The following is a 24,672-nucleotide window of genomic DNA, read 5'->3' on the forward strand; positions in this document are numbered from 1 at the left end:
TGTGGTGTCAGTGTTTATCAACTTTATATTGTGTTTTTTTTTCATTAATTAATTGGATTTGTATGGTTTGGAAACAAGTACTGCCACAATGACCCATTATTTAAAAGTTTAAGCAATATTTTGTCAACATTTAGTAGTGTTCGCATGTTTTACCCTAGCAAAAGTCTTGCAAGCCACTGACAATAGAAGTTTAAACGTTAAAGCAATATTTTGTAACCATTTAGTAGTGTCAGCGTGTAAACATTAGCCCAAATCCAGCTGACTACTATCAAAAGCAGGTCACATTTTCAAATAAAAACATTTCGTATAAAAATAAAATATTAAAAGCATAACTAATGCTTTAAATGTAGTATGTAAACATTAGTCAGTGCAGCAAGTCTGGCTAGCAGCTAACATTTAAAATTAAAATGATGTTTCCTCAACTTTCATTATAAGAAATATAAATGAAGACAGCTTATTCATAAATACATTTTATTCATCATATTGAACCGTTTTAAATACTGTGTTAATGTTTTAGCACGCAAACCTTAGCCAAAGGCTGGCCAGTTGCTAACACTGAAAATATAACAATATTTAATCATTTATTAAAAGTTACATCTAAACAAAAATATAAATAATGCATATTTTTTATTCATCACATTGAACTGAACATTTGTATGTAGTATTTTAATAGGTTTTAATGGAATAGCATGTAAATATTAGCCAAAGTCCGGCTAGTGGCTCACACAAACGTTTTAACAAAGGCACATTTGAGGGAAAAACTCATGTTAGTAAAAACTGCTTAAATATTTGGATGTGTGTGATTTAAAAACACAATTTAGGGCTAACATGCTTTCAAATACTTCATGAGTGAAACTGTCTAATTACTTTCTTATTTCGTATTGACATTAAAATTGTTTTATCCCTCAAACCAAATTTTGCACGTTGTCACGTGGAAAAACTGCAACTCCCAAGAGGCTTTGCGGTCCCTTCAAATTCCCCTCACCTCCTCTGATGACGGGTAACTCGTATTGCTGTTAAAATAGAGACTAAATTATATTTTTTCAAAAAATAGCAAGTTTTTCTGTTGCTGAGAAATTTATATTGTGTATGTAATCATTGACTAACTACAAAAATCGGATGTTGCTGACAACAAAGATTCACTTCCGCCCCCCACGCCCCCATGAGGAGGAGCATCCGTTTTGCTCCTCTTGCCCAACATGTGCTGACACTTGAGATTTGAAAAAACCGAAGATGACGTCCAGAACCGGGAAGACATTTTTGTTAGCCACTGGCTTGTTCTCTTTAGTATTTGCAACTTCGTACGCCTTTAAAACGTCATTGTTTAAAAGACGAGGAAGCTCTGTTCACCATTCCGAGATTCCCATCAACTATGAAACTTTTTACATTGACCAAAAGGTGAGTTTAGCCTTTTGGTGGACGTTTACGGAATTTATCTCCCTTGATTGTCTTGCAAATGTTTTTATTTGTTTACCAAGACTAGTTTAACTAAAAAATGTGAGTCAAACGCTGACAAATTGACAACCGAGAGTAGATTTACCCCGGAAATGCTTCCCATTGGCTATGAATTTCTAAAATGATGACGTATATGCACTGTAATTGGATGAGCTGACAGAACCCCGTTTTTTCATTGCTAATCTGCAAACAAGGCTGGAATATTTCCTTTAAAAAAACGTTTAAAAAAAAATAGATTTGTATATTTCAAGCCTAAGAAAACTGGCCTTTTTTCAAACTGTTTTTCATATTTTTATTTACCTACTTATTTATTTATTTTATTTTAAATTTAGAAATATATTATTCAATCTATACACATTTTTAAATAAATAACCTTGGGCGACATAAACCCGGTAAAACAAAATACACTGCTAATCTAAAAAATATGACAGAATACTGTCACGTAAAAGGATGTTTTGAATATTTTAAACACATCTTTTATTTTGCAAAAATATTATATACTCTAAAATGACACAAATATTTGTATTAAATTGTTTTGTATGGTTAATTTAAAGTTAGTTTTCATTTTCATTAAAAATAAAACCTACCTTGAACTTGAAATATTTAAAGAAAAAAATATTCCCTGAAGTTAACAATGTAACATAATTAAATGAAAGTTGAACTACTAAAACAGGTTTGATTTGCATACAGAGAGGCGCGGTCAACATGTTCTCCAATCAAACACTCTAAGTATGTCATGGTCTTATTCAATTATTTTCCATGGATAAGATAGTTTACTTGTTGTTTTAGGGAAACTAGGGTAGAGCATAGTCTGAATTCGTCAAGACATTACCATGTGACTAAGAAATCACTGACAGAAGCTCAAGCAATGACTAATTTGGTTGAGTTTGCACAGGTGACGTTTTAATTTAGCTACTTCTTGTAGTTTAAAAAAACAACACAGTTAATCAATAGCTGAAAGTTTTCTCGCATTTGATTTTATTTTCATCCTTCTAGCTGGCATAAGTGTGTGACATAATACACTTATTATATTAAAGTAGAATACAGTAGACCCCCGGCATACGTGAGTCATTTGTGATAGCAGAGGGTCGCGGACGGGCATCTAGGAAGCAAAACTCATCATGTGCACAAACACAGCATAGTTTGAATATTAGTTTTGGGGCACGCTAATTATTTGTTGTTGAAGTTGTATAGTGGGGAAAATTCCACAGAGGGTTAAAAAAACCCCCAGCTTGTTTCACACCATAAAGTGAAAACGTTATAAGTTGGGGTCGCCGTATCCCAGGTGTCTACTATATGCATCCTCTGGGGTTAATAAACCTCACTTTTCCCACCCCACCCTCAACATTCTTCCTCACCCGTACGTCCATTTAAAAGCTCTTCCTCCATCCGGCTGATGCCGATTGTCTCGTCCCCTCCCTCGACACCTCAATGCACTTTCCATATGAACTGGCTACAAAAAACTCAATGGTCAGGCTGCTGTTTTTTCCTCACAATGTCTGCGTGGGAGCAAGTCACAAGATCATCATACTCATCTCATAGGGAAATCCTCTTTTACCGCTGCATGGCAAATGCTTGGAGTGTCATCCTTATAGTGTCCAGTTGATGACACTATCCGCGCGCGCGCCGGGAAACAAGAACGGCGCGCCGTGCTAGGGTCGTCGACCGAGGGGGAATCCCCAGTTACGGGGGTCCCACGCACGTCCGCCGCCTTTCGCCCGCCGCCTTTCGCCCGCCGCCTTTCGCCCGCCGCCTTTCGCCCGCCGCGTGCGGACGGCCGCCTGTCGTCGCGCCGCGCTACTGGGGTTGTCGGACGAGTGGGCTCCCCCCAGTTACGGGGATAGCCCGATCACGCACCCAATCATGAAAATCTGCGAAGTAGCGACGCCCCTTCAAAAAAAAAAAAAATTATTATTATTTTTTTAATCATTACAAGCCGCGAACGTCGAACCGCGAAGTAGCGAGGTCCCACTGTAATAGCTCTTCAGAGATGAACAGGACTTCGCCATTGCAGGGCAACAGTGTGTTACAATATTGGTTTAAATAAAAAAATGTGTATATTTTAGGTGATTAATACGACAAATGCAAAAAAAAAATAATCAGTCAATGGAGCCTTTCATAACAACTCTGATGAAAACATTTCAAGAACAAAAGGAGTTTTCCTCCAAGTGAAGTCATCAAGTGACAAACATAATATTTTGCACTGTTTCTTAGTTCCAAAGTTATCTTCTCTACTGTTAATGGTATTACTTACAGGTCATCTATTGGCTGCTCTTTGCTAATCTTCTTAGTTGATGTGAGGAGCTTCATCCAAAGCCCTAACCAGGAACACCAACATTGTGTCCATGGTGGCCCCTAAAGAACAGCTGAGTAGGACCCGTTCTGAAAATAGCTCACCAGTGATTTTCTAAGAAACCTGATTTATAACTGGCAAGAAAAATCATTGACATGATCAGTGTCTACAAATACACTATCGATTCTGCCAAAATTATTTTAAAAATTAGCCCACAGTTTGACTCTGTGCCCTTGGGGCGGCATTAGCTCAGGAGGTAGAGCTCTCGTCTTAGGATCAAGAGATCGCAGGTTCGAATCCCGGCTCCTCTGTGTTACATGTCGAAGTGTCCTTGGGTAAGACACTGAATCCCTAATACCCCCAATAAGCAGGATGGCGCCCTGCATGGCTGCACGGCTGCTATTGGTGTGTGAGTGTGGGTAAATGTGAAGCGCATTGTAAAGCGCTTTGGGAAGTCTTCATTGACCTGAAAAGCGCTATATAAATGCAGATCATTTCATTTCATTATGCAAAGCAGAGGTTTTAGTGTTTGACTGAGCCTACTTTAACCATACTTATTATTATAACCTGGTAATAACATACTTGTAATAACACAATTAGATGCTATATCAATCATGCATATAAAAATGGTAGCCCAGTAACAAAAAGTAGCTTCATGCTTCAAAAAAATGTTGACCCCTGGCCTAAATTTTAAATTGTCGCCATCTTGTGGGATTTGGAAAGAGAGGTAATCATTTTTATAGTTTCTTTAAATATAAAGATGCATCCACCCAAAAAACGTACCTACCAAACAGAAAGAATAAATCCAAATGTATTTAACTACAAGTTGCTTTTTTCCATTTGTATAACTTAACTAATAACTTCTTCGCGATAGTAAAAAAAACATTGACACAATGATATTAAAAAAAAACAAGCCATGAGCTATCCTATAAACTTACATTTTTTAAAATACACAAATTTGCATTCAATTAACATAACATGAGCCTCAACTTGTGGGGGCTGACATTGTCGCCCATCTTGCGGATATGGGTATCCAAAAAAACAAAAGTTTGCTAAAGGCTGGGAGAAAAAAACAAGACGAAAAATTGTGCAGTATGGTCACTTTGAATCTTTGTGGTTTGTATTCTGCTTTTTAGCACTTGTTTTCGGTTGCACAACAGAATACAGACACATCTGGTGGTCAAATATTAAACACTGTCCCTTTTTAAACAATCATAAAGACAAATCACTGCAAATATGACATTTTCAAAAGACAATAGTCAGAGAAAAGGACATCATTGGATGAATAAAAGAAGCGAAAGCCAAAAGAAAAAAAGTGACCTTTGAAAAGACACACATACACATTTAAATGCTTTGTTCACACTATTACGCTGCTCCTGATCCCAGGGGAGCTTGCCACATTGCCAAATGCCTTTTTTTATTTCCTCTCCTTGCTTTGTTTCAACTGCTCTTCTTGTTTCGCCCACACACTGCCAAGCTCAACCTGAATGGATGCATTCTCTTGTCATTGCCTGCTGGAGTTACTGCCTCTTTTTGTATCTGCAGAGGGACTCGGGATGGCTTTCGGAGGGCAAAATAGAGACATTTATTCTGAAAGTGTCCAACAGTGTGTCATATACAGTCCAGTGAAAGAATGACTTGATCCTCTGTAATAAAATTCTGCTTTATTCCCCTCTGCAGATTGATCATTTTGGCTTTGTGGAAGATGGCACATACAAACAGCGCTACCTAGTGGCTGACAAGCAGTGGCGCTCGCCGGGTGCTCCTATTTTGTTCTATACGGGCAATGAAGGCGACATTGGCTTGTTCTGCAACAACACTGTGAGTTAACTCATCGATTCATGTCAGAAGAGAGGCTCCCAGCTCCTAGCAAGGGTTTTCATGTCATATACAGGTTTCGTGAGGGTGCTTGAAGTCCTTGAAATTGTTTGAATTTTATAGTTGTTTTCAAGTTTTGAAAGGTGCTTGAATTTTGGGTGAAGTGCTGGTAAATGCTGTAAATTGTTGCCATCTTTCTTTGCCGTTTTACTTGATATCCTATGCATTAATTGAAGAAAAATAAAACTAGTCTTCCTCAAAAGTCTTCTCTCTGGCCTTGCTTTGCCGTTGCAATTTACAGGTAGAAGTCCAGCATGAATCGATCCATAGTTCTCCGGTTTGATATTGTCAATGGATTTCTTCTTTTAATAGTACTGGAGAAATTGGAAAAATGGCTTTCAAAGACCTTAAAAACTGCTTTTATTTGGCCATTAAAAAGTGTGGGAACTTGCAGTAGACCCCCAGGCTGTATAATATAATAATGCTAATAATATAACTTTCAAATTACTGTTGTTATTGTGAGCAGGGCTTCATGTGGGACGTGGCCGAAGAGCTGGGTGCTATGCTGGTGTTTGCTGAACATCGCTACTACGGAGAATCTATGCCCTTTGGAGCTGACTCTTTTAGCGTAAGTAAGGGGGGTTAGAAAAACACACACTACTCTTACAAGCAGATTTGATCGGAATATTCACATGCCTATAGACCAGGGGTCGGCAACCTATGACACGCGTGCCAGCAGTGGCACGTGAGGGGTTAACCAGTGGCACTCGAGCGCACGGCAAAATAATGATTATACGTAGACATTTTAAGTTGCGCGCAGTGTTTACGATGATGCCCGTCCTTTTCTGTTTCATGTGTGAGTGCGTGTCTGCGCCGCGCCTCGCAAAGGAGAGCTCAGTGTTTTAACGCAGCCAACGAAACACACACGCGCGCGATAACTTAACGAATCACGACGGCTCCTCGAGCGAAAACATCGCGTTCTTTCCAGCCAGCGTGGACAGACGACTGGGGCTTTGTGCAAAAAATGACCGTGCTGTTTTGTGCATTAAGGCCTGAGAGCGTTGTACCTCGCGCATCTAGTGTTAAACGTCATTACGAGACGAAACATGAACATGAATTCAAGGCGGAGACATCAAAACGCGCTTTGTCCAAATACGGCAAACAAACACAGACCCTTGTCACTGCTAAAAACACCACCACTGAAGCAAGCTATCACATTGTTTACTGCATAGCAATGCACAGAAAAACCATTTAGGGATGGCGAATATTTTAAAGAAGCGTGTGTGTGAGTGCGCGCGTGTGTTAATGAAGAATGGTTCATTCTGGTTAATTTTTGTGGCAAAAAGTTGAAGTCCTGGATGGTTACAGGCCTTTCCACTTGTTATTCACATTCGTTTTTTAGTTGACTGATGAACAAGAATAGTGCAAGATAAATTGGCCAGTTATACCAGTGTTTTTCAACCAGTGTGCCGGGCTAGTGTACCGTGAAACCTTACCTAGTGTGCCGCTGGAATTTGCCCAATTTTATCTTTCCAAAAAAATCAGGCCATTATTTTTGCTATCTTCAGACGAGGAATTGAAATAGTCATCCATATTAGTAGGTGGCAGTAGATTTTTACATACTTTTTATGTGCTAATTATCTGCTCTCGAGGTAGCACAGTACATTTAATAACTTAATTTGTTTAACAAAGTGGTTTAAGATTGCACTGTAAAAAATAAAAACATAAAGCACATCAGTTTTTTTTATTTAAAGTATTATTTTCTTCTTTTTATATACTAATTATCTGCTTATGAGGTAGTACAGTAAAATATTTGACATAACTTCATTTTCAAACATTTTCGACGGACAGTGTGCCTCGGAACTTATTTATAAATAAAAGAGTACCTTGGTTCAAAAAGGGTTGAAAAACACTGAGTTATACGATTAAAATGTTTATCCATGTTTTATATTTGGATTGGTGTAAAATGACAGCTCTGTTGGATATTAAAAAAATGTTGCGCGAGTCATTAATCTTGGTGTGGCACACTGATTTCCAAGGAAATTTGAAATTGGCACTCCACACCAAAAAGGTTGCTGACCCCTGCTATAGACAAACAAATTACTCTGTATACATTGAGTTTTCGGAATATAATGGAGGAGCTAAAACTAGGTCATCATTCTCATTGAAGTTAACTTTTAATAATGAAATGAAAATGAAATGATTTGCATTTATATAGCGCTTTTTAAGTCAATGACTTCCCAAAGCGCTTTACAATGTGCTCCACATTTCCCAATAGCGGCCTTTTATTGCAGCCATATAAGACGCTAACATGCTTATTTGGGGTATTAGGGGTTCAGTGTCTTACCCAAGGACACTTCGACATGTAACACGGACGAGCCGGGATTCGAACTGGGATCCCTTGATCCCAAGACGAGCTCTACCACCTGAGCTACTGCCGCCCCGATTTTTATTAAATAAAGGATAATTTCATTCATGCCACTTACAAGATTGTATGCTCATTTGCTCCATGCTCCAAAAGAAAGCTACATTGCTGCTTCCTTTGTGTTTAGAAGATTTCTTTGTACGCGGCTAGCCAAAAGTCTAAACTTGCACTATATATTGTATGATACAACTTTGACATCATCTATAAAATATATTTATATTTTATATATGTATATATATATATATATAACGATAAAATAAATAAAAGCAATGTAAAACTGGCCCAAGTTATAATACAAATACAATGAAAAAGAATTGCATGCATTTGAATTATTGTGCACTGAGAAAAATTTAGAAAAACCCAATCTAATTCACAAATTATATATTTTCACAGTTCCATGCACTAGTATACATTTTCACAATTTCATTTAGCAAAACCAAAAAAGAAAAGAAAACAAATAAGTCACAAGATATATTTTCACATTTTTTGTGCGTTGGTTTAGGTTGTTTAGGTCGGTAAAATCTGTCTCCAAGCATATTTGTCTTAGTTTTGCGTGACCAAATAGGACATAGGACCACCTGTAGCTTGCCCAAAGTGTTGACTTACACCATAAATGGATGGCTACTGTGACATCCACTACATATAGATGATCGGCTGTAGCATTATTGACGTAAAGGCAGAAAATAAAATTTGAATGTCATGGAGAAATCGACTAATACACTTGAGGCTTTTTAGCAAGTAAACAGGAGTTTTCATTTGCCATTTGTCTCAGTACTACTAGTCCTACAGTGCTTTGGAGCATAAAAAATATCCCGGATCAGGGAAACTGCTAGTGCGTGCATGCAATCAGATTACTTAAATGTGAATACTCGCACAAGTAATCGGAAATTGAAAGGACTGACCCAACCATTGCCAACAGAATACTCAGACGTTAATCGGATCATTTTGTGTGTCGCGTCATTGATGCGACACTGAGTTAAACCAACAACGAATGAATAGGACCACAGGTAAGGTGCTATTTAGGCTTTCATTTTGTTTTTGGGATGGTGAAAACTGCAACAATGCATTGAGAACATTACAATTTTACAATTAAATTTTGCAAGTGGGAAACACAGTGTACTTTAACATGGCTGTAGATGATGTAAAACTACCCACTAACTCCAAAAAACAATGCATTAGAGGAAGATGTATACTTTACCTGCAAAATAAGAAAACTGATCAATGTGCACATTTTTTATCCACAGGACAGCAAGCACTTGAATTACCTGACGGCAGAGCAGGCCCTTGCGGATTTTGCCGTCCTGATAGACTACTTAAAGCTTAACAAACCCGGAGCCCAGGAAAGCCCGGTCATAGCCATTGGAGGGTCTTATGGCGGGATGCTAGCAGCCTGGCTCAGAATGAAATACCCCAATGCCGTTATCGGGTGAGGACGGCAATTCGGATAGGGTCAGGCTTAATACCAAACATTTATTGCAAGGTTTATTTATTTTTTCTAGTGCTCTGGCCTCCTCTGCTCCTATATGGCAGTTTACAGGTATGGTTCCATGCGGAGATTTCTTCAAGGTCGTCACGAGGGATTTTGCCATAAGCGGAGACAATTGCCACACAAACATCCGAGCGTCCTGGCCGGCCATCAATAACCTTTCAACTACTGGTACGACATCACTGGGAAAACCCCACTGATGGGCCACGTCACTTGTAGATTTGGGAAAAACACTAATACAAAATATTAATAACTAATAACAGTAAATTAAGAAATATTATGAGTGCGATTGTTATTTTATGCAAGCATATAGTTTTCTAAATGTATTATTTTTCATATTGAACTTTATTTTCTTTGGTGGTATGCAGCGTCGGGTCTGGAGTGGCTCTCTGAAGAGTTCAGCTTGTGCACTCCGCTTAAGAGCGACAAGGATGTGTCGACCTTCAAGAGTTGGCTCCAGGAGACATGGATCGACCTGGCCATGGTAGACTACCCTTACAAAGCTGACTTTTTGCAGCCTCTGCCAGGCTGGCCCATCCAGGTACTTTTGCAATTTTTTTCCCCCCAAACATTTATCTGGATTACAGGAGACCCCGGGATACGATATAAATCGGTTCTGAAGTGGGCATCGCAAGGTGAAATTGTCGTATGACAGGGTATAGAAACCTATGGTAATTAGCTAATGCGTTTGGTACTCTTGGTTAAAAAAAAATAGAATTGTATTTTAGTAACAATGGTATATAGCAGTGCTGCTCAATTATTTTCTTTCACTTAGTTATATTTATTATATTCGTAATATTATAGTACCTTTGATAACTCGGATTTTGGTTTTCCACATAACCCCAACATTATTTACAAAAGTGTGTGTTGTTTGCAAAAAGGCCTCCAAGTGCCTCGTTGTTGCAAAGCAGACTTTCTCCATGGCAGCTTGTAAAACGCTTTTGTCGCATAAAACGCACTGGCGCCTGATTTGCATGTGAAATTCGCCAGGATTTATGGCAGCCGAGTCGGAACAAGAGGAGGGGCCGCTTGCTGGCTTTAGCATCTTGACACGATTAGAATGCAAAAAAAAAGCCCTTTGGTTGCCATTCATTTTGGCTTGGACTCAAAGTTGTTTACCCCCAAATGTTTACTTGGTAACTGTAGGTTACGTATTAATAGAAAAATTAATGCTAGTTTTGTGAGCCTATAAATAGCATCCTGAATTATCTGAGCAAAATACTGGGTTGGTATGGGTGCTTTAAATCTTTAAAAATGCTTGAATTTTAATATTATGTTTTCACGTATTAAAAAGCGCTTCAATTTTAGGTGAAGTGCTTGTAAATACTTTAAATCGTTGCCATGTTTCCACTACATTTCTTCTTCGCTTGTCATAATGGCAACTGGTTTTCATTTTTATGACATGGTCCTATGAAGCCTCATTGGCTTTTATGTATGAAGCTCAAGAGGACAGGTGCATGCTACATCTAACGGGGCATTATGAAATGTGTATTAGTGCATGGATACATATCAATTGTGGACATTATGGGCCATTCAAAAAATTAGGTTGCATCTCACAGTGGTAAATTATAACAGGGAAAACTTCCTGCAACTAAAAATGTAAGCTACATACTAGTCATTTTTACTCAACACCTGTATGGGGAGAAATCTATTCAGATCCACAAATATATTTGTGATTAACTCAAGATCTAAAAATCATATTTCTTGATAAATGCACATGCAAGATTGAAAATCGAATGTGTAGATCTCCGATACAGTGAAGAAAATAAGTATTTGAACACCTGTGTATCATCTAAAATTTTGACCCTGTTAGTCCGCCTATTAGAAGTCCACCTGCACTCGATGTATCATCCTGAATCAGATGCATTGAGGTTGTTAGCTGCATAAAGACACCTGTCCACCCCATACAATCAGTAAGACTTTAACTTGTAACATGGAGAAGACCAAAGAGCTGTCCTAAGACACCATAGACAAAATTATACACCTCCACAAGGCTGGAAAGGGCTAAGGAGTAATTGCCAAGCCACATGGTGAAAAAAGGTCCACGGTTGGAGCAATAATTAGAAAATGGAAAAAGCTAAACATGACTGTCAATCTCAATCGGAGTGAAGCCCCATGCAAGATATCACCTCGTGGAGTCTCAGTAATTCTAAAAAAGGTGAGGAACCAGCCCGGAACTACACGACAGGAGTTGGTCAATTACCTGAAATAGGCTTGGTCCACCCTCTGAAATCATGCATGACACGAATGGTTCCCCTGCTTAAACCAGCACATGCCAAGGCCCGTCTTAAGTTTGCATATGACCATTTGGATGATACAGAGGAGTCGTGGGAGAACGTTTTGTGGTCAGATGAGACCAAAATAGAACTTTTTTTGTCATAATTCAATTAAGCGTGTTTGGAGGAAGAAGAATGAAAAGTACAATACAAAGAACGCCATCCCTACTGTGAAGCATGGGGTCGAAGCATCATGCTTTGGGGCTGTTTTTTCTGCACATGGGAAAGAGTGCACTGCATAAAATAGAGGTTGACTGGGGCCGTGTATTGCGAGATTTTGGGGAACAACCTCCTTTCCTCAGTCAGAGCATTGAAGATGGGTCGTGGCTGGGTCTTCCAACACATGAACGACCCGAAGCACACAACCAGGAAAACTAAGGCGTGGCTTCGTGAGAAGCATATCAAGGTTCTACCATGGCCCAGCCAGTCTCCAGACCTGAACCCAATCTTTGGCGGGAGCTCAAACGCCGTGTTTCTCAGCGACAGCCCAGAAACCTGAATGATCTCGAGAAGATCTGTGTGGAGGAGTTGGGCCAACATCCCTCTTGCCGTGTGTGCAAATCTGGTGAAAAACTACAGGAAACGTTTGACCTCTGTAATAGCAAACAAAGGCTCCTGTACCAAATATTAACATTCATATTCTCAGGTGTTCAAATACTTATTTGCAGCTATATGACACAAATAAATCGTTTAAAAATCATGCATGTGATTTATGGATTTTTCTTTTTAGTTAATAATCATTTTTAAGAAGACTTTTGTGAAAGGATGCATTTCAAGCAGAACTGTCACATCAGTTATTTTTTAATTTTGCTTATGTGATACCTCCAATATCTAAACAATGGTTCCCTTAAACAAGTACTTCAAAATGACATTTTATATCAAGAACACTGTATTTATGCATCAATGATGCATGAACTTTTCAAGAACTTTTCAGCGCCCGATATGATCACACGATTTTGGTCACCCTAAAAATCGCGCTCCTGCGGACGCCATATTTTTATATAAAGAAAATTGTGTCTGCACTTGTCCATATATTTGGTTCTCTCACACACTGCTTCACTACCTACTCCCCATAGTTAGACGCCTACACACTTCAATTGCTGGATACAGGCAGCAACACTAGGAAGTAGGGCCCCCCCTTAATGTGTGGACAAACATCTGATTAAAGCCACTCCCGCTATCGAATAGTGATTTATCATACTGAAATAATTCATTTTTGAATTAAAAAAAACGTTTTTATGCATTATGGCACGGAATGAGTTCATGTCAAAAGGTTGGCATGAATGGGGCCTGTGTCCTGCAGGCCATGGTTTCCCAACCATTGGTTTACACTCACAACTCCTAAACAAAAACATAGATTTTTTAACTATAAAGCAGCTACAGTTATGTTTAATAAAAATTTAGGTGGAAAACTTATTTTTTTGGTTTTGTTTTACAAATTATTACTTTTGTTACCCTGTTGAAGCAAAAACATACACACACACACACTAAAGCGACAAAATACAATGAGTTCCGTTTTTTTGTAACCCCACAATTGCCATTCCAGAGTCTTTTGTGCAAAGACTCTGGTGGCCGATGGATGACGATGGCTGCTGACGGCTGGGGACATGTCCAAGCCAAGATTTAGGGAAAGAAAAGAGAAGAAAATAGTGGTGGCATCTTCTCCCTACTTTTCAGCCAGGATTAGCTTTATACATTCATCTCTGCCAACATGTCTAAGCCCTCAATGGGTCCTTCTCTCACAGTCTAACATTCACATAATCACATTAGCTTTGTCATTAAAAAAAGAAAAAGCGTCTCAGCCTTAAGAGCTTATGCCATCCATAGGGGTCGCATATATTAGCGAAACCTCCTGATGATCGTTTAACCTCCCTGGTGGAAACACGGAGCCAGAGGGAAAGTGGATAATACCTGCCGAGTGGATGTCAGAGTGGGGAATAGCGGGGTCATTAGGGGGGCAATGCATGACAGGGTAAGGAGAAGGACACATGAATTGTCACAGAAGTTGAGAGAAAAATAACAACACCGACTTTTGCAGAGATAAGTGTAATCAATAAAAACAAAATCGGTAAATATAAGAAAAAATGTAAATAAAACATTTTTTTTCCTGTCTCACAGCTAGCCAGATATTTTTCTTTTAGGGTTTTAAAAGTGATTTACTATTATTAATTGTTTATAGAGTGCATTCTTTTTCACCCAAAAAGGAACTGTTTGGGTGGGCGTTATACATGAGTTTTTTTGTGCAATTATTGATTAGTCGAAAAATATCGCTGACCACAGTCGCAAATAATTAGATGGAACAGGAATCAAACCCGAGTTGCAGCAACAAGAGCATCGAATCCTAACCACTAGATCGCTAGTGATAAAGATGACAAAGAAAAGGCATTTGATTTCATCTCATCAATTGCACTATTTTCAGTCAAGGTACAAGAGACGAATGTTAGAGAATAGAGAAAACAAATAAAAATACTGTAAGCACAAAAAGTACGAAGGGGAAAAACAACTTTTTGTTGTATCTGAAGATGTAATCGGACTTCTAATGTATTCCTAGTTTATGTTGTCATTAAATGATTTTAATCATGGCCGCACTTATTCAATGTTCTCACCTACAATGCTTAGATTGAGCTAAGAAAGTGAGACAAAATTTTATATAGATATAAAGTAAAACGATTAGGGGTGCATGATGTTGTACACGAATAAATACAGTAATTAGAATTACTTGTGTTGTTTTTTTCTCATTTCACGCTGAATCGTTCTAAGCTAAATAATAAATTACACAATACTTGAAATGAGATTATTGGATATGTGTTTCTAAATTATTTTAAGCCTTTTTTATTTAAATAAAACAAACTTTTAAGATAACATATTATAAGAAAAATAATGCTGTTACTAAGAAAAACTACTCCTACTACTACTACTAAATAATAATAATGATAATCTTATCAGTTACATCAACAAGACTAGGCAGAAAAATGTGATAACATACACAAATAAAACGGTTAAAACATGTTATTTCGTCCCTTTTTACTTTATTTGTATATTGTTAGTTTTGTTTTATAAATTGTACTAATTTTGACAGTTTTACAAAAATATTTTTAAAGCAAATTGTAAAATAAGACAATACTTAAAATGACAATATATTTTTTTTTAGAACAACTTATAAAAAAACAAACGATACCTTTACTAAAAAACAAAAAAAATAATGAGTGCCAACAAGATTAGCAGATAAATGTAACATCAATTTAAAAAAATCTATAATTATAAACAAAGTACATCAATAATATTTTGCTCGTCTCGCCAACGCTCACTTTTGCTCCCTTCATATACTGATTTAGATTTCAATAATGGTTTTTAATAATTTTGTTCTTTTCCTTTTTTTTTTAAACAAAAATATTTTCTTTAAATAAGATAACACTAGAAATGTTGATATGACCAAATAATCCACCATAACAAACTCTTTAATATACAGTAAGACCTCAGTTATCGCGGTTAATGGGGACCAAAACCACCCGCAATAATGAAAATCCGCGAAGTCGCGGCACACCTTCGAAAAAAAATAAATAAATAAATCTCATCTCATTATCTGCACCGCTTATCTTTATTAGGGTCACGGGGGGGCTGGAGCCCATCCCAGCCATCTCCGGGCAGTGGGCAGGGGACACCCTGAACTGGTTGCCAGCCAATCGCAGCTGCAAATCACATTAGTTCTCGCAGCTAGCTGCGTTCTTCATCGACGCACAAGCCGAGTGATCCACCGCTAAGAGTCGTACAGCTGGGCGATTTTACGTCCGCCCAGGACGATCAGAGACAAATTCACGACAGGGTTTTTACTTGCGCGCACCGCGGGTGCCGTTCGGTCATACTTTCGAGCGCGATACGCACGACACCGACACAGTTACGGGGGTCCCGCGCACGTCCGCCGCCTTTCGCCCGCCGCGCTACTGGGGTCGTCGGACGAGCGGGCTCCCCCCAGTTACGGGGGTAGCCCGATCACGCCCGGCGCCTTTTCTCGCGGTGCGCCGTGTGACGCCGCGTCCGCCGAACTCGCTCCGTCGCGCTGCCCGGGAGTGACCGGCTCTTTGTGACAGACCGCGAAGCTCTGAAGCCGCGAACGTCGAACCGCGCAGTAGCGAGGTCCCACTGTATATCGAAGAAACCAAAAGTAAAATAAGAAAAATTATTACTAGTACTAAAAGCAGTTAAATTATCTGCCAATGGAAACTGAATTATATTTTTTCTATATATATTTCTAAAACACTAGCACTAATGTAGAACTGACAACGATAACACTAGCTCATGTCAACGATCAAAGGAGAAATATAAGTTTGTTATTTTTAACTATTATACCTCACTGTTGTTCGTTGTTTTGACCGTCTTGCACCATTGACATTATTGTCAATATTGGCCAATCATGGTAATGTACTTTTGAGTTTGTTCTTGGAGTTTTCTTTGCTCCAATGCAGGTGATTCCAATCACCTGGATCATTATCAAGCTCCCACACTGCTTGCTAACAAGCTGAAAATGCATCATCTGAGTTGGAGAAGAGCAACCTTTCAGCACCCCTTTATTTAACATAATTACTTCAGACACAGAATTCTTCACATTCACAAACGTTTTATGGGAACACAGTTGTAAATAACAAAACACGGGAGGACAAGAACAAAAAACAAGGGTTACATGATTATCTATAGCAAAGACAATGCTTTTTTTCACTTCAATGTTATCCAATGGTGTTCTCATTGGCCGAGTGTTTTATTTACATTGAGTATGAAGTGTAGACACAAAGTTGTAACAGACACTCATGTGACCCCATGATAAAAATATTTAACATGGTCGAGGAGACAGGTGTAGAGAGAGGGATCAAGAGACTTACAAAAGTTTCCTCTCGAAAGCTAAGATGAGGAAGTCTGAGAAGCACTGGTGTATTCCAATTATTTTCTGAGATGGTGCATGCTGAAGAACGCATGTATTGTCTTTGTTGTTCTGAGTTGTAATGTCATCGGAGGAACATCAGCACCCTAGCGAGCCGGTCGCCATTATGTTTTACGTGTTAAATAATCAAATAGGTTCCGAGTGTTTTAAGCAAAGTTTTGGTAGTTTTTGTGGAAAATTCCCAGGTGTGGTGTTTCAGGTAGATGCTATTCTACAACAAAGGGCGAGCAGCAAAAAAGGGCTAACTGGTTAAAAAAAACACACACGGAGAGACGTTAACAGGGCCGCAGCCTTTGTGAAAAACCTCGGGGCTGGCAGACCAAAAAACACGAAGTGAGCAGCCAGGCTAATCGGGAACCGACAATGAAAAGTAGCAACCGCTACTGCCATAAACGCAAAACCGATCTGGAATAAACCAAGGGACACGGCAAAACAGGCGCTAATGCCAAGCTAGGTGATTAAAAAACACTCTGTGAGCAGCCAGCCTAACCGGGAACCAACAATGAAAAACAGAAATGGCAATAAACGAGAAGCCGGTCAGGAATAAATGAACCAAAGAACACGGCAAAACCAGCGCTGACAACAGTCTAGCCGGCCAAACAACATATGGTGGACAGCCATCGAGTGCCAACTGGGAGAAAACAGGAGAGTCCTCGGCAGCCCTGGTGAAATGGGGAGATGGCTGGATGACATTTTTAAGCCGCAACTGCTTACCTCCAAGCAGAAATGAGCAGTATGGAGTATTTCCATAATTGTGGGAAGGAACACCACATGATCTGTGCCTAAATGAATTCAGGAATACTCTTAAGGGTCTTCATTGATAGCAAATGCATAATCAATTAATTAAATGAAACAGAAAACATTCATAAATTTGTTCTTCAGGTAGTGTGCAAATATCTAGCCATGGATTCGTCTGCGTCAGACAAGCAGCTGCTTCACGGTGTTGCTCAAGCAGCCAAAGTTTACTACAACCACACAGGAGTTGCTTCCTGCCTCAACACCTCAGAGACAGCCACCGGCAACCTAGGATTTCTCGGCTGGGACTACCAGGTAAGGTCGTCTATAGTCAGCTTTTTTTTCAACCATGTGATACAATGAGAAACTTCTCAGGCTTGCACTGAGATGGTGATGCCTATGTGCCCCGACGGAGTCCGTGATATGTTCGAGCCCGCCGAATGGAACTTTCAGGCGTTCTCGGACGAGTGCCATACCACGTTCGGCATCAGGCCGCGAGCCGATTGGGCCCACGTGGTTTTTGGTGGGAAGGACATTGCGTCGCATAGCAACATTATCTTCAGGTAGGACAAGAAGAACATTATTGCACTCTTGCCATACTTTATATTCTTAAATGAAACAGTGAAGCTAAGCTCCTGGTCAGAAGACATCACAGCTACTGTTCTAGGATTCAATACACTAGTGCCAGGTCCGTAACTTTTTTGAAACAATAAGCCATAATAGCACGTACATATATTTATTTTCTTCTTCCTTTTTTTTTTTTTTTTTTTTTTTTTTGAGGGAGAGCCATACAATTTATTTTAAGACAAAATTCAGCAAAACTGCCAAACCTGCTTCTTATTTTCCAGCGCATTTATTTCACTGTGTGATGTTGGATGATTTTGATAAAATTGATCAAATAAGAATAATAATAATAATAATAATAATAATAATTTCCTTGTATTGTCATTCTGTGTAACAATGTACACAGAACGAAATGTCGATTACACCTGACCCGTTGTAGCGAGCCGATGCAGCCGCAGCCAACAGAGGGCGCCGCCGACCACTTTTTAAGTCTTAGGAATGACTCGGCCGGGGCGCGACCGGCGGCTGTCCCATATCAAATATACCATTTAAAACTTGTCTCCCCCAATTATTTAAGAGCGTTGAGGCTCGTTTTTACCTTCATTTTCACAAAAAATGGTTTCAATACAAGGTGCAATCAGAGTTATTTCATTAAAATGTCACAAAATACTGCTAAGCAGGATACTCACGGTTTTCCCTTTGGTGCAGACGGCGCTGGGTAGAGAGAACTGAGGTGTGTGCATAGCTCCGCTGGCCCCTATCACTCACATAATCAAATTGCTCTATGTGCTTGGCTGGCGTTTCTGGGTGTTTACCGTTTATTCTGTGGGTTTTTATCTTGAAGTGTCTCAACATAAACCAAAATTGTTAAATGAACTTCCTCATAAAGTATTCCTTAGCGACTCACAGCCAAAACTGGGTCTGTTGGTGGGACCCCTTGACTGTGAACTGGAGTGGAGCGGATTCTATTTCTATACTGGACCGGACCCCATGTACTCTTAGTGCTATGTCCGCTATGCCCGTACAAGACTCAACTATCTGCTCAGAATTGGAATGCTATAGATGGGTTTTGCTTTAGTAAAGCTCTATCTCCAAGCCATGTGTACTCATTAAAAGAGCCATAGGTGGCTTGCAAGACATAGGTTCCCAACCCCTGCACTCGTGAGTGAAGGTAAAGCTACTTTTCAAACCAGAACAACAAAGACACACAAGCTTGATTAACGCATTTGGGCAGAACAGCAACTGCACTTACACTCTCATCTGTTTGGCAGCTCCTACCGCATTGCATTTACAGAATTTGAATTACATTTACATATTCAACCTGCATAAAGTCCTGCCTGGCAGTTGTCTAAGGGGCAGTATATATTTATAGCTTGACAGACACATTGAACCAACTGTCACCACACCAACAATAAATGAGAGGAAATTACCTCAAAGGTTACCTATTGAACTGAAAAAAAAATTGACAAAAGTTAAAATTAAACCAGCCACAACGAGCATTAAGCAAATGTGGGAAATATTGGCTTCATGATGTTATAAGACAGCCCCCCTTTCAAGGGAAAACAACATTTTTTAATACAGTGAATGGTTTAATGTTGATTTTTCTTCTTTTAAAATTTGCTTAATTAAACTAACTTAGCACATTTTTTGGGTCATTTTTCTCCCCAAAAATGTCAGCAGTGAGTGAGTTAACTGCAATTGCCGTGTTTCACTATAAAATGGGTGCTAATCACAGAGCTATGCCCCTTTAAAGGGACAACAATACATTTTAATAAAGTGTTTGTATGACTTAATAAGAATTGTTCCTTCATGCAAAATGTGTTTATTTTAACTCACTCAGTGTCAAACATGCATCATCACGCCATTTTTCCACAAACATGTCAGCAGTTAATGAGTCCAACTGCATTTGCTGTGTTGCATCACATTATGGTGCTATTTCAATAGCAGTGTAAAATAAGATAAAAGCAACAACCATAGCAGAAGTTATGTTATCAACACTGTTAAACCTTCATGCAAATTGAAAAACTCCTGTATGGTCAATGATTAACTAAATTTGGCTCGCCACGTCATTTTATGATGCCCGCGAGAGCTTAAAATGTGTCTAAATATATATAAATATAAAAAAAAGTCAAGAGTGCTTTGACCAAGAGTGCTTTGACCAAAAATGACATGCAAGTGATTCCAATGGGTAGAACTTGATTAATGCCAAAAATGATCATGATTTTAGATGGATAGATACTTTATTCATCCCTGTAGGGAAATTCACACTTCCAGCGGTGTCCTTTGTTGTTTATTAACAGATTAACAGGATGCCCTCTGGGTGCTTTGTTGTAGTTTAACCACGGCGGAGTGGATGACGTCACACGCTAGCCCAAAAGTTCGACGTCCCTGCAGCAGATAGAAATCTTTGTGCCCAGGGATACACCATCTCGTGTTAGCGAAGTCCACCTCCTCTCCGCTTCCCGGAGGCTTTCGTGTCTCTGTCTAACAGCGCTGAAGCCGGATAGCTCCGGGTGGCTCCACGTAAGCGTCCGTGATGATAGACGTGAGCCAGGTTTCCGTAAAACACAGCAAACTGCACTCTCTGTGCGCTTTGATGTTTTTCACCAGCAACGCTAGTTCGTCTTATTTGATAGAGAGTTCACATTTACTATGATTACGGACGGTACCGAAGACTTATAACACGCTTAGCTAGCTCCGGCTCTCCATCCACGGTGGGGCCCCCTCATCACGCCAGCACGAGAATTCTTCAGGGCAAGGAGTTGATTCCTCGAATAAACGCATTTTTGTGCGTTAAAACCCATAACGATAGGATAAAAAGTAATCCAAAGTGTAGTTGTCAAACGGGACAAAAAACATCGAAGATAGAAGCAGACACTTAAAACAATAAATCTCAAAAAGTGCGAAAAAACGCGGAGCTGCTGGAAAGGCTGCCGCTCGCGCCGCTTTGATCTTGAGTTTGTTATTTTGATACATTTAGTTTGTATTATATATTTGTGGCAACATTTTTTCAGTGCATTTGTAATTTGTTTAATGAGTTATTTTACATCAAACTGTTGTTAAATATATTTGACATTCAATTGAATTACATTTAGTTATTAGTTACATCCGACTCTTTAATGACAGCCGTTACACTGATGTGGCCCTTGGTGAAAATGAGTTAAACACCCTTGCCTTAGTGCATTCAATTCCTTCACCAAAATAGTTATTTTAAAGTCCTAGAAATGTCTTTTTCTGAAATCAGTGAATATTTTCATAGTGTTCACAAATCTGCTGCAAAAGGGTGACCACAGATACCATTGACACTGATATTTGGTATCTTTACTCGCTTATCAGAAGTTTGGATACCACCCCTGCCGCAATTCAATTGTACTTGTCCGTATGTCTTAATCTTGTGCTTGTATTGTCCCAGTAACGGAGGTTTGGACCCGTGGTCTTCCGGAGGGGTTATTCCAGACATATCTGACTCCCTGGTCTCCATTATAATTCCGGATGGGGCGCATCACTTGGACCTTCGTTTTGCCAACGATCTGGACCCGCCTTCCGTACGGCAAGCCCGCCAGTTGGAGCTCAGATATTTTTCGAAGTGGATCCAACAGGCCGCTCAAAAGAAACAAAGAGTGTCAGGATGAGAATATCTTATATTTTTATGCAACAATTTAAATGAACCTATTAATACAGTGAATTTCTTAAAATCAGAAAAAATGAGAAACTTTCTCAATTCAACATGGCAACACGCTTGTAATTATTAGAGATGCATGATAACTGTTTCAACAAACGACAACCCCCTTGCATACTATGTTTCTTTCAAAACGTAGTTTGCAGGTCAAAAACACACACACACAAAATCCAATTATGTGCAGTTTCGGTCAACATATCTCCAAGAACTAATAGCTTGACTTTATCAACTAATTGATCAATACTTTATTTGATTGTCAGTAATCACTATAATTACAAGATATTGTTATGATCACCATACCACTGACAAATGTATATATAGAAGAAAGTGCATAGTATGGATGTTTTCATAATGTAAAAAAACATCATTTGTAATTACTATGACTAGTTATTCTGGTCTTTTTTTCCATTAGGCCAATAACCATAATGCCATATTTCGGCGTTATTGGTTGGATAATTATCGTACATCCCTAGTAATGTCATTTTTTTTTTACTCTATCCATGAGGAAAGTCTAGATGAGAGTTGTCCATTGCACGTAAAGGGAATATGAATTTGATAAATGATTTTATGTGTTTTAAAGAATGAAAATCCAGGCTGGAAAAATGTATTTCAACCAACCAAAGAAATTTTCTCATGTTTTTTTTTTTAATAAATGTTTTATGTCTATTAAAAACTGCTCTCAGGCAATTGTCTGTTTGTCCGATAATAAGCCTGCCCGACAGATTGTCTAATTCAGGGGTCACCAACCTTTTTTAAGCTTGAGGCTGAATTTTATTGCAGATTAGTGTAAAGGGCTACCAGTTATGATATCCATTTAGCATAATACCTTATGTTATTGGTATGTTTTTATGTTATAACCATGTTAAAATGACTAGAATTTTGGTTACCCTATAAGGCCCAAATATAGAAAATCACTTGCAAACTTTTTTTGGACCATTCCGATATTGTTGTAGTAGACCTCTGATGCCAAAATTAAAGAGTTTTTGAAGGAATTATGTTTTGGTGAGTTAAAAAAAAAAACTAAAAAAAGTTTTTTATAATATTGCCATATGGCAGGGGTGGCGAACACGCGGCTCTTGGCCAATAAGTATGCGGCTCTTTGCCTTATCATATTTTTTATATACTGTGGCTCTTTGCCTTGTTTCATGTTTAGTTTCCCCCCCCCTTAAAACACACTTGAATCCATCAGAGTTAATAATAAATAATATTTTGAAATTAATTTGACAGATTTGTCGTTTTTATGCTGCTCCGGACACATAACTGACTGCCAATCATCTGTTTAGGTTACGGCTAATGCCGGTCAGTGTGTGGTGTGGCTCTTTGACTCTCACGGTTATAAATTTCGGCTCTTTGTGTCTAACTTGTTCGCCACCCCTGCCATATGGCATCATTAGGCTTTTAGGTGAGCAGGATTTTTTTTTATCTGTAAACACATTGTCTGAACAAATACAACAACTAAATGTTTATTTGCAGGGTTGATTGCCTACTTGGCCCCATCACAGTACAATGTAAAACATGAGCATTAACCACACATCATATCATGAATTCTTTATGAATGATTCATTTATAAGTAAAAAAAAAATAATGTGAAAGACCGTTGTTTTTAGTTCAGTTGTTGGGCCATGTTCTGGCCTCCTCTTTGCTACTTTTTCTTCACTTATTCTAAGTGATAGTTAAGAAAACAGTTATTTTCCTCTGTGAGGCAAAAGCGAACATTGCATTTGCTACACTGCAGGCTGGTGTTCCTTTATCTCATTGCCTGCAGCGTCCTTTATTGGTTTTCAGTGGGAAATTTGCTGTTAGGTCCTTGCGGACATCCAATGGAGGGTGTCCACATTACCTGTGTCATGCACATGGCTTCTTGGATGGCGGCTCATTCCCATTACCAGCTAATGGCGTTCCTCTCCTTGGTATTTTGTTCACCTGATTAGAACAAAATCAAATGTACATATAAAAATGCACTAACATACAAGTCAAAATTTTATAAACCCCACAAATATAGAGAAATATTACAAACAGAAATGCATTCTCACCCGGATGAGAGAAGATGCTACCTGCATCTGAAACTGTCTTATGATCGTGATGTCTTTCCTGGGTATGTTGAGAGCTTTGCAGTCTGGCTCGGGGAGGGGTGTAGGACTCCGGCACTGTCAAGTTGTTCACAAAATGCAATGATGACAACATAGATTGGGACCTTGTGCCAGACATCAAATCACAAACAGGAAAACTTGTAGTCTTTCTCCCAATGATTACGGATTCAGGCATGGTTACCAGGCCCATTTTTAGATTCATGCCAATCACTGGCTCTATTTCCTTTTTGCTGGTGTTTACCGATGCTCCAGCCTTTTGCAAGCTGTACTTATTAGTCTTTGTTGTCGGAACCTGAATCATTTCTTCCGACACACTTTTGGAAGTACTCCAATGGTGTCTGGAGTGACGTTATACTGTATTATTGTTGAGGTTTGGGCCCCCCCCCCAAAAAATCTGTATTTAGACTGATAAATTTCTTTTTTTAGCCACTTTTTTAAAATTTTCCTTGTCCTTACCTTGTCTTTCGAGTCTTCTAGCCTTTTCCATTTTTTTCTTCCTTTATTATTATTTCTTCTTTGCTTTTACTTGATGTTTTCTTCTGTTGTCTCTTTTTTTCACTAATGTTACGTAATAATATCTAATACATGTACACAAGCAACGATAGCAATCTAAAGAGGCTTTTGGGAACTGAAAGAGTTGGATCTTTTTAGTGAGCCAAGCCAAAAAAAGCCGCTTCTCAAAAAAGAGACTGGATTCCCATAACTGCGAGGTTGTTTAAGTGCGAGGAGCTACTCGGTGAACGCATTTTACTGCTTAATTCTGCAAAAGCGTAGCACAACACACGTAAGGGGGGGACACACCGATGACCGGTAAAAAGTGCAACATGTGTTAAAATAATAAGTCGTTTCATTTTCTTTTCCTGACTTTTTCGGCTTCAAGTAGCATCTTTCTGCCCTCCATCGTACCTGCCTTATATA

At 39.0% G+C, this 24,672-nt stretch overlaps 1 protein-coding gene across 1 annotated transcript; it reads left to right on the top strand.

Moving 5' to 3' along the window:
* Nucleotides 1-1,141: 1,141 nt before the first annotated feature.
* Nucleotides 1,142-22,337, top strand: prcp (prolylcarboxypeptidase (angiotensinase C)). Its single transcript, XM_088346168.1, has 9 exons — nt 1,142-1,398; nt 5,429-5,569; nt 6,093-6,194; nt 9,236-9,417; nt 9,491-9,648; nt 9,846-10,018; nt 17,569-17,736; nt 17,797-17,984; nt 21,398-22,337. The coding sequence occupies exons 1-9, from the start codon at nt 1,234-1,236 to the stop codon at nt 21,615-21,617; spliced, it is 1,497 nt and encodes a 498-aa protein (XP_088202294.1). The 5' UTR covers nt 1,142-1,233; the 3' UTR covers nt 21,618-22,337.
* The last annotated feature ends 2,335 nt before the right edge of the window (nt 22,338-24,672 follow it).

Source organism: Urocampus carinirostris, chromosome 10 (genome assembly GCF_059441175.1).
Source record: "Urocampus carinirostris isolate Australia breed hairy pipefish chromosome 10, RoL_Ucar_1.0, whole genome shotgun sequence".
Taxonomy (NCBI): domain Eukaryota; kingdom Metazoa; phylum Chordata; class Actinopteri; order Syngnathiformes; family Syngnathidae; genus Urocampus; species Urocampus carinirostris.

What these genes read in the sequence shown, in the direction of transcription:
- prcp (XM_088346168.1), top strand. Translation starts at nt 1,234, where the DNA reads ATGACGTCCAGAACCGGGAAGACATTTTTGTTAGCCACTGGCTTGTTC. An exon ending in TTGGAGCTGACTCTTTTAGC is followed by an intron (nt 6,195 to 9,235) that starts GTAAGTAAGGGG and finishes TTTTATCCACAG; the next exon opens with GACAGCAAGCACTTGAATTA. An exon ending in TGCCAGGCTGGCCCATCCAG is followed by an intron (nt 10,019 to 17,568) that starts GTACTTTTGCAA and finishes TTTGTTCTTCAG; the next exon opens with GTAGTGTGCAAATATCTAGC.